Raw genomic sequence first — 14539 nt, forward strand, 5'->3', positions numbered from 1 at the left:
ACTATTTTTTTATAGGTAAACAGCTAGTTTCTTCTGACCTTTTACAACCTTTCTATGACTAAATGATCGGCAATTAATTAAGAGCTCTTAACATAAGCCTTTGATGTCTTATTTGTTCCTAACTATCTCATGAACTGTTAAGCATGTCCACTTTTTTACTAATCAAAAATGAAACAGTTCGAGGAGTGAGGCACCTGGAATTGTCACAGTAGTTGCAGCATGCTAGAGAAACGTTTCAGGATTCACAGTTAACGTTTACACATCTGTGTTACGCAAAGCGGACCCTATGTACTTCTTCCACAAGTACCCTTTGCTGTTACCTGTGATTCACCTTGGACAGAAAGTGATGTTTGCCAGACTCCAAAGGTGATATTAGGACCTATAAACTACTAGCCTATCCTATCCTAAATTCAGTAGGTACAAGCTAAAGGGCCCAACCTCTGCATGTGATCTAATTTACCCATTGAACTAGTGCACTATATATGTTATTTTTTTATAAGTAAGGCTCCATATGGAATTGACGCCACTGTGCATGCTTTTACTGCATGCACCTTCCATATTTTCTGACATGTAAGAAACCAAAAGATGAGGGGTTCCTCACATTCAGTTCTGTTGCAATAGAGCAACATCCTAATTCTTGTAAATAAGGGACGATGAATGATTTATCACTTTCCATCCAACCCCACTAGTTGTTACCTCTGTTTGCATTACACTATTTTGTTTTCCAAGTGTTGCTTAGACCTGGCCCATGCCTATTGGAACCCCTCTTTGCTCAGAGTTGCAGGGTTCTTACTAGAGGTGATTGAAATATTCTGTTCCCCCAGCAGAATTGGCGGAATTGCGTTCTGTCCAAATTCCACCGATTGCGGTGTGGCATACTTTTTTTCTCGTGCGTGGCTCCAGAATGGTAAGTTGGCAACCACACATGAGATTTGGCATCCCCTAGTGCGATTTCCGATTGCTAGGAGGACATCCAGTGAGATCTTTCTAACCCAGGCGGTCACAACTGATTGCGGTTAGAAGGCTGGAGCTGGAGTATAAAGTCTACTTGCTGGGCCTCAAAATCATCTCAAACTGCACCCTCTGGCGTGCCGCGTGATTTTTCAGTGCAGGTGCTAAATCATAGCACGAGCAGTGTGACGGGCCTATTCCTGCTTGTTGGTAGAACTCCACAGAGTCTCGCGGATTTTCTATGCAACTCAGCTGAACTTCACAGAGTCAGTTTCTGCGTGTTCTGCCCACACCGCTTACCTCTTACTAGAATCAAGTAATTTAAAGAAAGGTTTTCTGACCAGAGCATTAGAACCAGATGAACCATTGGTGTGTAATGTCAGGCACGCTTGGGAGTTCTCAGGTGAACCAAAGGCTTTTACCCTACACCTTTTTTCCCAAATTAAAGTGAGCGAGAGATAAGCCGAGAGAGCTAAAAATCACCTGGAGACAGAAAGATAAAGGGACCAATGGAGACATGAAATAATAACAATGCTGAGACAGACATAAGGATAAAATGGAGTTAGAGACCAGTGGTGGTGGTGGTAGGAGGGGTGATGGTGAAATAGAGAGCGTACTCAAGAGACAGGGATGAGTCTGAGTAAGAGAAAGACTTGGATGAAAGTGAAAAAGACGGAGGAATAAAAAGAAGAGCTAAACAAATTAATAAAAGCAGAAAGCAAGCAATAAATTAGCTGAATGGAGAGAAGCAAATAGGGTTAAAACAGCGACTTTATATATATGTGAGACCCAACAATTACAGTGCCAAACTATTTTCTGTGGATTTGAAACCAACCCTTGTATTGCTTATTCAATGATAAACATCTGAATCCTTCTGTGTTTTTTGTATTTTATGTGCTCCTGTCCAGCCGGTGTAGTAGCATGTTATATTTATCTGCAGTCCCTATTGATGGGACATTAAAGCTATGCACCCTACCTTGAACAATCTAAACTATTTCGAATACTGTCTAGTCTGCATATCAAAGAAAACATGTTGGGCAAAAAACACATTTTTTCATTACTGTAATACTGAATGCATCCATTAGTTGTCTGAACATACAGCATGCCTTTCTAATGATATTTTTTCCCAAAGGAATACGTTTTGGCCCACACTGAACTGCCCACTACATTGGAAGCAGCTGAAGCTGCTATTAAAAAGCAGGAGGACTTCATGACCACAATGGATGCAAGTGAAGAAAAAATAAATGCTGTCATTGAGACGGGTAGAAGGCTGGTCAGCGATGGCAACATTAATGCAGACAAGATCCAGGAGAAAGTGGACTCAATTGACAGCAGGTAACATTTTTGATGGCACAATAGTCAGTGATGTTAACAGAAGTAAATCCAAAAGTGAGCACTTCTAATCAGAGTTCAGTCCAAGAGGGAAAGGAGGTCTTGTTAGGCTGTAATATCAAAGTTAAAATTTCAGCAGGAACAACGCAATATAAATAGAGAAATTGTCTGTGTCTGTTCTTCAAGTACATAGGAAAGGATATATTTGGGATTGTTGCCTTTTTTGAACATTGTCCCTCTGTGTAGCAAAGTGGTAGCTTCCTAGCACTCTTGCTGTGTGTTCTATAGCACAACACGCTTGAGGCTTTTCAGATCTCCTCCCCTGTGAAGCAGGCCATCTGGTCATAGCCTTAATCCTGTGGGTGTGGTGGCTTCCTCTGCTCATGCTAAGTGCCTTTCACTTTAGTATTGAAGTCAGAAATATCCATATGTGTGTTCTCAAACTACGAAAACCCTAGAGCTCCAGGTCGTTTTATGAAGAAAAGTATGTAATCAAAGTTGAGTTTTTTTGTTTTTTTTAGTATTCTGCCATCTGCTTTGGGGGTACAACATTGCACAAATGTTGGATGAGTTCAGGTATATGCTTGGTTTCTTTTATTTTCATTATTTGAAAAGGTAATGAAGGCAGTGAGTGGTAAGATGAGTATGTTTGTTGGTGGTCCTTAAAGTTTTTAGTGTGTCTTTATAAAGACAAACGTACACTTCTCAGAAGGTCAAATTGCAATTATGGCAAATTCAAACCGAAACACTAACACTTGGAAATACTGATTTGAGAAAAAGATATACAAACACAGTTACATGCCCATGCAATGTTTTAGTGTGTTCATGTCGTCTCATGGATGGATTACTCACCGGTAATCTTCATTACATCACTCTAGGTGTTCCTTATCCTATATTTTACTCTGAGGGTGAGCATCTCCTATGCATAGATGTAACTTCTTTGCTACCCCAACAAATCTTTTTTGCTCTGCCCAGTGGCTAGAAAAGTGACTTCTTACCTCTACAACTTCCTAAATAATACCAAACAAAAAAAGTACGGAGGAGGACAACCAGACCTGGACTCTCAGAGTAAGGAAGATACTGGTAAATTGAGCCATTACCTCCTTGCCAACTAACTTGTCCTAGTCCTAATCTGTGAGGATATCCAGAGGGCAGGAAACAGAGAAGGCAATCACTGCTACCCTGATAATAGGCCTGATACCCTGAACAGAAGCAGGTAAACACCATGGCAGACTAACCTGATGTGGAACCATGTCACCAAAAGGGTACTAAGCAAACTATAATACCCATCGGGAAAGGCTGAAACAGTGACAATTGAAGACAGTCTTAAGGCAACATCTACAGGAACAAATAATATCATGAATACCAAGGTACTGATCCTGACCTAAACCAAATGTGAGCGTTTTCTTAAACAGAATTCACCAGGACCAGTATATCAAAAAGACCATCACCAGGATTCTCACTGCGAGGACACCACTCTGAGCACCGAATACGAAGAAGCAGTTGGATGGCAACTCTCAGCTGAACAGCAGACTGTCCATAGTAATTAAAAGGGAAGCCACCAGAGCCTGCTTAATGTTAGACATTAAAATACAGCCCCAATCGGTCAAACCGGCGCATAGCAGCATCCCAGAAATTAAGTTGCGCACAGGTAACCCCGCACTTCGAAGGCACGAGTAGGAGAGGGTTACATATAAATAGACAACCACTACAGTCTCACAGATTGTTAGACCTAGGTGTTTCTAGACTACATAGGGTAGCCTGGCACAGAGCAGCATCAGCTAAACCCCCTCGAGGCTTTGTGTAGTGCTTACAATCTCACCCACAGTAACCCAGTGAATGACCAACCAAAATAATGACACCACACCAGTTTAGAAAAATACCGGTTCCTTTTATAAAATTCTTTGATGTATCTTTCTTTTCTTTAGAGCCGGGTTTCAGTTTCAGATCATTTAACCTTATCACATTCAATTATTGGTTCATCGCAAAATTCATTTGGCAATTTCAGTATTTCTCTACCCCCAAGTATGAAGGTCACGTTGAGAAATCCCTACAACTTAGAGTTGCAATCTCTTACATTCCCCATCTATTCGGGTTGATAATTAAACAGGCTTCTTTACAATAAATCATATCTGGTACATTACATTTCGCCAGGTGCAGCTCCCCCCGCACAGCTTCATACAATCACGATTAGGCTCTGGTGCGAGTAGTTGAATTACTGGAGAAGACAAGCAAGATATTACATCCCTGAAGAACAGCTCTCAACATCCTACGAACTTATTAAACCACTGAGCCCATCAGAGTAAACACAGGTGCTGCCAGCCTTTCGGATATCGTGTTCACCATCAATCACCTTTTGTTCCCCCAGAACTCTCTGGTGATCCCCACTTGGTTCGCTACCTCCCGTTTCCCTGAAGCCCCTCGGCTTCCAGCTTACTCTCCCTCACAAGTTCCGTTATGGGCAGGTAGTTTCTCACATGGATCACCCCCTCACTGAGAGGATTGTCTCGGGTTTGCTATATCTCCTAAATGAGTGTCACACAGGTAATTTGCTGTCTCCTTACGTGTCCCCGGTTGTTCAGCTACTTGGGGTAAGTTCCGGCAGGGACTCGTTTGCTCCTCCCCGCCCGACCACTCTCCCACGCTTACTTGTGGTGTCTTGGCTTCTCTGCCCACTTGTGCTGCGTTATACGAGTGTCGGCGGCCACTGTCTCTCCCTTGAACCGCTGCTCCGTTACCGCTGCCTCAGTCCGCCGCTTCGAGCCGCTTCCTGATCCTCGCAGACGCTCTCCTCAGGCACGAAGGCTCCGCCCCCGTCCGGCCTCCTCCTGCAGTTTCCCCGCCTCTTCCGACGCTACCTCAGGTTCCTCCGGATGGCAACACGGTTCAGCTGGGCTCTTCCTCCTCTTCCGATCCCACGACAGGGATCCCACACGGCAGTGGCGCTTCCTTCGGGTAAGGTCAACAGCCGGTTCCGCCGCTTCTCTTCACAATGTGGACTCTGGGCTCATGTGCTGCAGTCGCGGCAGTTTTAACTCCTTGACCCCGGATTCCTTTACCATTCAGAGTGTCACTGTGTCCAGGTTCGCTTCCACTGCACACGTGCCTTCAGGGCAGGACTTCACAGGTCACTTGAGAGCCACGCTGCGAGAGTCACTGATGGTTATAAAACTTGCCACGGAGTCTTCTGTTTCTTAATATGGTTGCTGTGGCAGTGGGGTTTGGTCAGCCTATGAGGGGTCACTTCCCAGTAGAGCAACAGCTGGCCCCAAAGGTCGATCTTGTCACTACTAGTGTGATATCCTCCTCCTCAAGTCGCCTCTCTCCGCACTGGTCAATTCCAATATTGTCCCAAAATGGCTCCCTGGTCACTGGCCTTTTATAGGCTGGCCTCAGACCCCTGGAAGCTGCTAGTTGGTTCTGGAACCTTCCTCATGCTAGCCTATGGGTCTGCCACCCTTAGGTGACCGTTATGGCAGTTAGTAGCCACCATTTTAGGAATCATGTTCTAACAGTTGCTTTCTGTGAGGAAAACTAGGCCTTGGTAAAACAATAGGCCCAAGAAACACCTAGCCCCCACGAGAACACTGGAAAAATTCTGGTGGACATTAAAAAAAGAAAATACATAACTGGATTCACTGGAATGCCAAAGGGGACAAAATAAAAAATAATTGTGAGGGAACTCACAGGGGCAGACAGGTCTAACACGCGTCCCCCCCAGCTGAAAGTGGGGAGAGCTACCCAACCCCTTGGGAGTTCTCATCACTAAGGCGGAAATACCTAGAGAGACCGTCTGCATTGGCGTGGTCCACTCCAGGCCGATGTTCCACCCGGAAGTCCATTCCCTGTAGGGAGATGGACCATCTCAACAACTTGGGATTCTCCCCCTTCATCTGCATCAGCCAACGAAGGGGTCGGTGGTCGGTCTGAACCAGGAAGTGCGAGCCAAACAGGTATGGACGCAACTTCTTCAGAGCCCAAACCACCGCAAAGGCTTCCTGCTCTATAGTACTCCACCTCTGTTCCCTGGGGAGTAGTCTCCTGGATAGGAAGACCACGGGTTGATCCAAGCCCTCATCATTTAGTTGCGATAACACTGCCCCAATGCCATGTTCTGATGCATCTGTTTGGACAATGAACTCTCTGGAAAAATCAGGAGCCCTAAGTATTGGAGCAGTACACAATGCTTGTTTTAAAGTCACGAAGGCTCGCTGACAAGCCTCCGTCCAGACTACCCGTCGAGGTTGTTTCTTGGAGGTAAGTTCAGTGAGGGGTGCCACAATGGTGCCATACCCCTTCACGAAACGACGGTAGTAACCAGTGAGGCCCAGGAAGGCTCGGACCTCAGTTTGGGTCTTGGGGGGCTCCCAGGCCATGATAGCCTCGATCTTCGCCTGGAGGGGCTGCACCGTCCCTCTGCCCACCAAGTGGCCTAGGTACACCACCGACCCCTGACCGATCTGACACTTGCTGGCCTTGATTGTCAAGCCAGCCTGTTGCGGGGCCTGGAGAACAGCTTGCAAGTGTTGCAAATGATCCTCCCAGCTACTACTGAAGACAGCAATGTCATCCAGATAAGCAGCAGAAAAAGCTTCCATACCAGAAAGGACCTTGTTCACCAGCCGCTGAAAAGTGGCAGGGGCGTTCTTGAGCCCAAAGGGCATCACGCAGAACTGGTAGTGACCCTGAGGCGTGGAGAAGGCTGACCTTTCCTTTGCTCCATCAGTAAGGGAAATCTGCCAGTACCCGGAAGTAAGGTCAAAGGTACTTAAGTATTGGGCAGCTCCCAGCCGGTCAATAAGTTCATCCGCCCTGGGGATCGGATGAGCATCAGTCTTTGTTACTGAATTTAGTCCTCGGTAATCCACACAGAATCTTAATTCAGGTGTGGCGCCCGGTGGGGCAGCTTTTGGTACCAAAACGACCGGACTGGACCAAGGGCTATTGGAAGATTCAATCACTCCTAGCTTCAACATCTTGGCTGCTTCACCATGGATGCTGGCCTTCACCTTGTCTGACAGCCGGTAGATCTTAGACTTCACAGGTGGGCTGTCTCCTGTGTCCACATCATGGGTACACAGGTGGGTCCTTCCCGGGACAAGGGAGAACAGTGAGGAAAATTGCTCCAGGATCTGGCGGCAATCTCTCTGCTGTTCAGGAGTCAGGGATGGTGAGAGAATCACTCCCTCCACCGACCCATCCTTTTCCTGAGACGAGAAAAGATCAGGGAGAGGCTCGCTTTCCTCTTCCTCTGCTCCATCGGTCACCATCATCAAGACGACCTCGGGCCTCTCATGGTGTGGCTTGAGGCGATTGGCATGAAGCACCCGGTGGGGCTGTCTCGGGGTCTTAAGGTCCACCAAGTAAGTGGCCTTACCCTTTTTCTCCAATACCTCAAAGGGGCCTGTCCAACGATCCTGGAGGGCATTTAGCTCTCCAGGTTCCATAACCCACACTTTTTGTCCAGGCTCCAGTTCCACTGGGTGAGCATTGTGGTCATAGCACTCCTTCCTTACTGCTTGGCTGGCTTCCAAGTTGTCAGAAGCTTGCTTCCACAACTTGGCCATTTGGCTCCGGAAGGCCAGCATGTAGCTCACCACTTCCTGGGGAAGCTTCCAGGGAGTCTTTTCCCATCCGTCCTTCACCAGGCTGAGAGGACCCCGTACTGGGTGCCCATACAGAAGTTCGAAGGGGCTGAAGCCCACTCCCTTCTGTGGCACTTCCCTGTAGGATAACAAGAGACATGGTAGGAGGACGTCCCATTTCCTCCGCAGGCTGTCAGGCAGACTTCTTATCATGCCTTTCAAGGTCTTATTAAACCTTTCCACAAGACCATTGGTCTGTGGGTGATAAGGAGTGGTAAACCGGTAGGTAACACCACACTCCTTCCACATAGCCCGCATATAAGCTGATAGGAAGTTGGTCCCCCTGTCGGACACAACCTCCTTGGGGAAACCCACTCGGGTGAAGATCCCCATCAGAGCCCTTGCCACTGCAGGTGCAGTAATGGTCCTCAGAGGAATTGCCTCTGGGTACCTTGTGGCATGATCCACTAGAACCAGGATGAACCTGTGACCAGCTGAAGTCGGTGGATCTAATGGCCCTACAATGTCGATGCCCACCCTTTCAAAGGGGGTGCTAACGACTGGAAGTGGTTCCAGGGGAGCTTTTAGCTTCACCCCTGTTTTCCCACTGGCTTGGCAAGACACACACGTCCGACAGTAGGTATCAGACGCCACTCTCATCCGAGGCCAGTAAAAGTGGGGGACAAGCCGGGCAAAGGTCTTGTCCTGACCCAAGAGACCTGCCAAGGGTATCTCGTGAGCCAGTTCTAGAAGAAAGGCTCTAAAACATTGAGGGACCACCAAGGCCCTGGATGAACCATGTCCGGGTGCCTTGGGCTCACTGTAGAGGAGTCCATCCTCCCAGTAAATCTGGTAGTTCCCTACAACGTTCCCTGCTGCCTGGGCTTTGGCCTGTTGCCGCAGCCCCTCAAGAGTAGGACACTTCTTCTGAGCTTTGCAGAATTCCTCCCTGGAAGGACCTCCCTCCACATGCCATTCAGCAGGGATGGGTAGGTTCTTCAAGGAAGTAACATTCTCCTCCGTGGACTTGAGATCCACCTTCGCAGGTGGCCTATCTATCTCACGAGGTAGAGATGTGGAGGCAGGTTCCTCCTGCCTACTGTCCTTCTCTTCTCTGGCAGCTGGCTGGGCCATTGTTCCAGGCTCCAGCGTAAGCGAACTCCCCCTCCGGGTAGTCGCGGACCTTGTGCTGACACAGGCCCAGTCAGGTGTACCCAGCATCTCAGAATGAGTCCGGTATTCCACCTCCCTCCAAGCATTGTGCTCCATGTCATTCCCCAGCAGACAATCAACTGGCACGGCAGGGCTTACGGCAACTCGAAGTGAACCTGCAACCCCTTCCCACTCAAAGGGAACCTCGGCCACGGGGTAGTGGCCCATTCTGCCGTCAGCCATCGCGGCGGGGTGGAGTACATTGGGAATCACCTGCTCTGGAGACACCAGTTGACTTCTCACCATAGTCATACTGGCTCCTGTATCTCTCAGAGCTTCCCCTCTCTGGCCATTGATGGTGATCCACTGCCCATACTTGGTAGTATTTGGGGGAACCTGAATCTTAGGAACCATCTCCCGTTCTCCCAGGGACACTAAGGTGACACCCGCCCACTCACCCCCCTTATCTAAGGGCAACTCCTCCCCGAGCGCTACACTGGCTACTCCTGGGGCTTTACCTCCGGTGGGAGGGGGTGGTCTCTTTGGGCATCTGACATCTCCCTTATAATGTCCAACACCACCACACTCAAAGCAGTGGACAACCCTTGGCTGCTGGCTTTGGCCAGGATGAGGGTTTCTGGGCGGGTTAGCCTTAGGGGTGAAACCTGTTCCCTTTACCTGGAAACTGTTTTGGCGACCTTTAGAGAACTCCCGCTTTTTATCTCCCCCCTCTTTCTTCTGGGGTTGCCCTGTCCGGCCCTTTGGGAATCCCCTCCAGTCCCCTTCGAGGACACCCGGGTACTAGCCCAGATGTCCGCCTCCTCAGCAAGCTTCCTGGGGCTGGTCAGCTTGCTGTCCACCAGGTGTTGTCGCAGCTCGGGAAAGCATTTCTCGAGTAGGTGTTCCTTGAGTATGAGGTCATATAAACCTTCATAGTCCCCTACCTCGCTGCCTTTCACCCAACCCTCCAATGCCTTTCTTGCATAGTCCAGGAAATCCACCCAGTTCTGGGTGCTTAACTTGTGGCTCCCCCTGAACGTTTGGCGATACTTCTCCGGGGTTAGCCCAAACTTTTTGATTAACGCCATCTTCATGGTGGGGTAGTGGGTCTGCTTCTCTTGTTCTAGTGCCAATAATGTATCCCGACCAGTGGGAGGCATATACTTATATAATCCACCCCCCAGTGTTTCTCCTGAATCCCATGGGCACTTAAGGAGACCTCATAGGCAGCCAGCCACTTGGCTATGTCATCCCCTTGGCTGTAGCTGGCAACTATGTCTTTAGGTAGGTAGGGTCTGGATTCCCTGGTTAATTCTTTGATTTCGCTGCCACCATTTGGAGTGTTGTTAGGGGCCTGGAATTCGAGTTCTCGTAGCTTGAACTCATGTTCCAACCTCCTCCCCTCCCTCCTTTCTTCCAACTCCATTTTTGCTATTTCCCACCTTAACAGTCTTTCCTCTCTCCTGTCAGCTAACTCGGTTTCTGACAACCCTCTCGATGACACACTGCTGCCCTCTCTTGAGGTTGCCTTGGGGCTGATTGACATCTCACCCACCCCCGGGGGACATTCCGCAGTCCTATCAATGACAGTACCTCTGTCCGATTCCTCCTCCTCTACAGTTCCCTCCGTGTGCGCTTCCACCCAGGCTCGCAGACTAGTACGGAGCTCTTCTCTTTTGGCCCCTCGCCTAACGAACACTCCCCTTTCCTGACAGAAATCCTTGAGCTGTGCCACAGTTTAGGTCTCCAGCTCTGACATTTCGAATTCCATCTTGTCAGTGAAAAGTGTGGACAACCACCCCGAAGTAAGTTACAAGGATAGGAAACTCTGAGGGTCACCTCCACCCACCACCAGGAGTAAATTTGGAAAAAACAAAAGTAGTAATTAGGAAGTCCGCCAGGAGAAAACTCCAGGTGTAGGCCTGTGGTAAGCTCTGTGTTACTAATAAGTGGTTGTAAGCACAAACCCGTTATCCCACCGCTGAAGCTCCAATTATGTTAGACCTAGGTTTTTCTAGACTACATAGGGTAGCCTGGCACAGAGCAGCATCAGCTAAACCCCCTCGAGGCTTTGTGTAGTGCTTACAATCTCACCCACAGTAACCCAGTGAATGACCAACCAAAATAATGACACCACACCAGTTTAGAAAAATACCGGTTCCTTTTATAAAATTCTTTGATGTATCTTTCTTTTCTTGATAGCCGGGTTTCAGTTTCAGATCATTTAACCTTATCACATTCAATTATTGGTTCATCGCAAAATTCATTTGGCATTTTCAGTATTTCTCTACCCCCAAGTATGAAGGTCACGTTGAGAAATCCCTACAACTTAGAGTTGCAATCTCTTACATTCCCCATCTATTCGGGTTGATAATTACACAGGCTTCTTTACAATAAATCATATCTGGTACATTACATTTCGCCAGGTGCAGCTCCCCCCGCACAGCTTCATACAATCACGATTAGGCTCTGGTGCGAGTAGTTGAATTACTGGAGAAGACAAGCAAGATATTACATCCCTGAAGAACAGCTCTCAACACCCTACGAACTTATTAAACCACTGAGCCCATCAGAGTAAACACGGGTGCTGCCAGCCTTTCGGATATCGTGTCCTCCACCCTCCAGGATGTTCACCACCAATCACCTTTTGTTCCCCCAGAACTCTCTGGTGATCCCCACTTGGTTCGCTACCTCCCGTTTCCCTGAAGCCCCTCGGCTTCCAGCTTACTCTCCCTCACAAGTTCCGTTATGGGCAGGTAGTTTCTCACATGGATCACCCCCTCACTAAGAGGATTGTCTCGGGTTTGCTATATCTCCTAAATGAGTGTCACACAGGTAATTTGCTGTCTCCTTACGTGTCCCCGGTTGTTCAGCTACTTGGGGTAAGTTCCAGCAGGGACTCGTTTGCTCCTCCCCGCCCGACCACTCTCCCACGCTTACTTGTGGTGTCTTGGCTTCTCTGCCCACTTGTGCTGCGTTATACGAGTGTCGGCGGCCACTGTCTCTCCCTTGAACCGCTGCTCCGTTACCGCTGCCTCAGTCCGCCGCTTCCTGATCCTCGCAGACGCTCTCCTCAGGCACGAAGGCTCCGCCCCCGTCCGGCCTCCTCCTGCAGTCTCCCCGCCTCTTCCGACTCTACCTCAGGTTCCTCCGGATGGCAACACGGTTCAGCTGGGCTCTTCCTCCTCTTCCGATCCCACGACAGGGATCCCACACGGCAGTGGCGCTTCCTTCGGGTAAGGTCAACAGCCGGTTCCGCCGCTTCTCTTCACAATGTGGACTCCGGGCTCATGTGCTGCAGTCGCGGCAGTTTTAACTCCTTGACCCCTGATTCCTTTACCATTCAGAGTGTCACTGTGTCCAGGTTCGCTTCCACTGCACACGTGCCTTCAGGGCAGGACTTCACAGGTCACTTGAGAGCCACGCTGCGAGAGTCACTGATGGTTTTAAAACTTGCCACGGAGTCTTCTGTTTGTGGTATATAAATAAATAATACCGGATCTAGGTTTTACTGGACATAGCAATAACAGATAGCTCAATAAATAAGAGTCAAGATTCGAGGTAGTAGGAGTTTGCAGGTTTAATACAGCATAAAGGACAGGAACAGGACAACCTGCACGGGAACAGGATGGCAGGGCCTGACAGGGGGGCCCCGACAGCTGTCGGGCAGGATCTGGAATGAGCGCGCTAACTTTAATAACAATACACAAGCATATATACTAAAACAGTTGCAATTGCAATACATACAATAGGCGGAGCAGTGGGTGTGGTCAATAGCAGTCGCGAAAGATAAGGGTGAAAGTAGGTGTAACAGGAGGCGTATACATAGACATGTGATGTAAACGTAACAGAATATGTCATAAATGGGGCGGAAACATGGAGGGGGCTACCTAAGGAGCCGGGACCTCTAACCTAATGGTGCGCGCAAACTGACAATGACGTGTTACTAGGAGAAGCTGGGGGCTATGAACTCTGCGCTAGGAGTAGAGACTGAAGTCTGGAGAGTCAGGGCGACATGTACCTAAACCCTATCTAGTATCTAATGTTTAGAGGACATGTTGATATAAACTAAGAGTCAGGAGGGGAGAGGCTAACAGACTCTAAGACTGGAGCATGCATTATTCTACATGTAGTGCGTGATGAAGAATATTAAATGACCATAAATACAGTATTTCTCCTACATGGAGACGTAAAGGCTAGACAATGACGGAAACTATTGATGCGATTCAGTAGCTTAGGAATGCAGAGAAGGAGGGCTGGACTGATAACTAGAATCATAACATACTCTTGGCAGACTCAGAGGCAGAGCCAGGCTGAGCCGGGCACTGTGAGGCAGGAAGTAAGTGAAGGGTCGAGGATACAGGTGGGGGCTGTATCGCTCCTCAGTGAGGGTTCAGGAGACAGGAGCTGAATCTGGTGTCCGGGCCCTTTTGAGGCCTAGAAACGGGGACTTTACAATGAAATAACGTGCACACTGAGAAACGTGGCAACGTAACTTTACATAGGCCTGATACTCGTAGTTTTCACGAGAACTGGGAACTGGCATACTAGAGATGGACACAGCTGTAATTGCGTCTTTAATCAAACATGGGGAATACATATGCATATTAATCATGCACACATAACATAAGATGGGGAACACGTAGGGACACAGAACATGGCAAAATTTACTTTTCCACATTCCCTCCTTGTCACTACGTTTCCATCAGGAAACATCAATATTCATGATACCATCTATCATTTCATACAGTATCATTTGCTCGTCTCGAATTGTCTTGGAACGGGATTTAGAACGGGACTTGGGACTAGGAATACAAGAGGTAGCACAAATGCCACAAATCGCAGGGCCACATTGTATACAGAGGCAGCAACTGAATATGATCGCTACTGCAATACCTAGAAATGACAATACTTTCCATCCCCAGGCGGAAATTATATTCCAGAACCAACCGGACCATGTCCAGGTGCCTGGATCTTGGTGTAACATATGGGCAATATTATGGAGTCTGGTAATAGCTGAATAAACAGACGGCGCGTTATTTGGAATGAAAATGCAGCAACTAGATCCGATGACTCTACAAGCCCCGCCCCTATCGGCCAGTATGACGTCAAGGACGAGACGATTCTGGAGCACGACAATTCTCATAAAGGATTGTTCTTCGGTTAAATTACTTAGAGCAGAAGTAGTCTCAGTCACTACTGCTTCAAGGGTTCTCGTTAATCTACGTATCAGTTTACTATTTACAACAGTACCTAAATAGGGGAAGACACCTTTATTGATATCTATGTATTGTTCTAGAGCAGTTTCAGTATAATCGACAATCGGGAGGTCTCTCTTGTGTCTAGTATGTACTAGGTGGGAATTCCTATGGTAGTCAGGTGGGGCTAGAAAAACTGGTGGCAGTAGGAAGGCAATGTAACAGGTACCCTCCCAATCGAGGGGCAGACGAACATATGCGGTCTGACCACAAACAAAATAAGAATGACGTGAAGCTTTAAAAATAGATTTCCTACTGTCA

The 14539-nt window shown here is 48.1% G+C and overlaps 1 protein-coding gene across 3 annotated transcripts in view; it reads left to right on the forward strand.

Annotated features, from left to right (window-relative positions):
* Window positions 1-14539, forward strand: part of SPTBN1 (spectrin beta, non-erythrocytic 1) — a 503123-nt gene that overhangs the window by 311055 nt on the left and 177529 nt on the right. For all 3 annotated transcript variants that reach the window (XM_078649481.1, XM_078649482.1, XM_078649483.1), the window contains one exon: window positions 2084-2286. In XM_078649481.1, coding sequence (XP_078505607.1) covers window positions 2084-2286 — 203 coding nt within the window. The remainder of the gene's footprint in view (window positions 1-2083; window positions 2287-14539) is intronic.

The sequence above is a fragment of the Lissotriton helveticus genome, chromosome 6 (assembly GCF_964261635.1).
Source record: "Lissotriton helveticus chromosome 6, aLisHel1.1, whole genome shotgun sequence".
Lineage (NCBI taxonomy): Eukaryota > Metazoa > Chordata > Amphibia > Caudata > Salamandridae > Lissotriton > Lissotriton helveticus.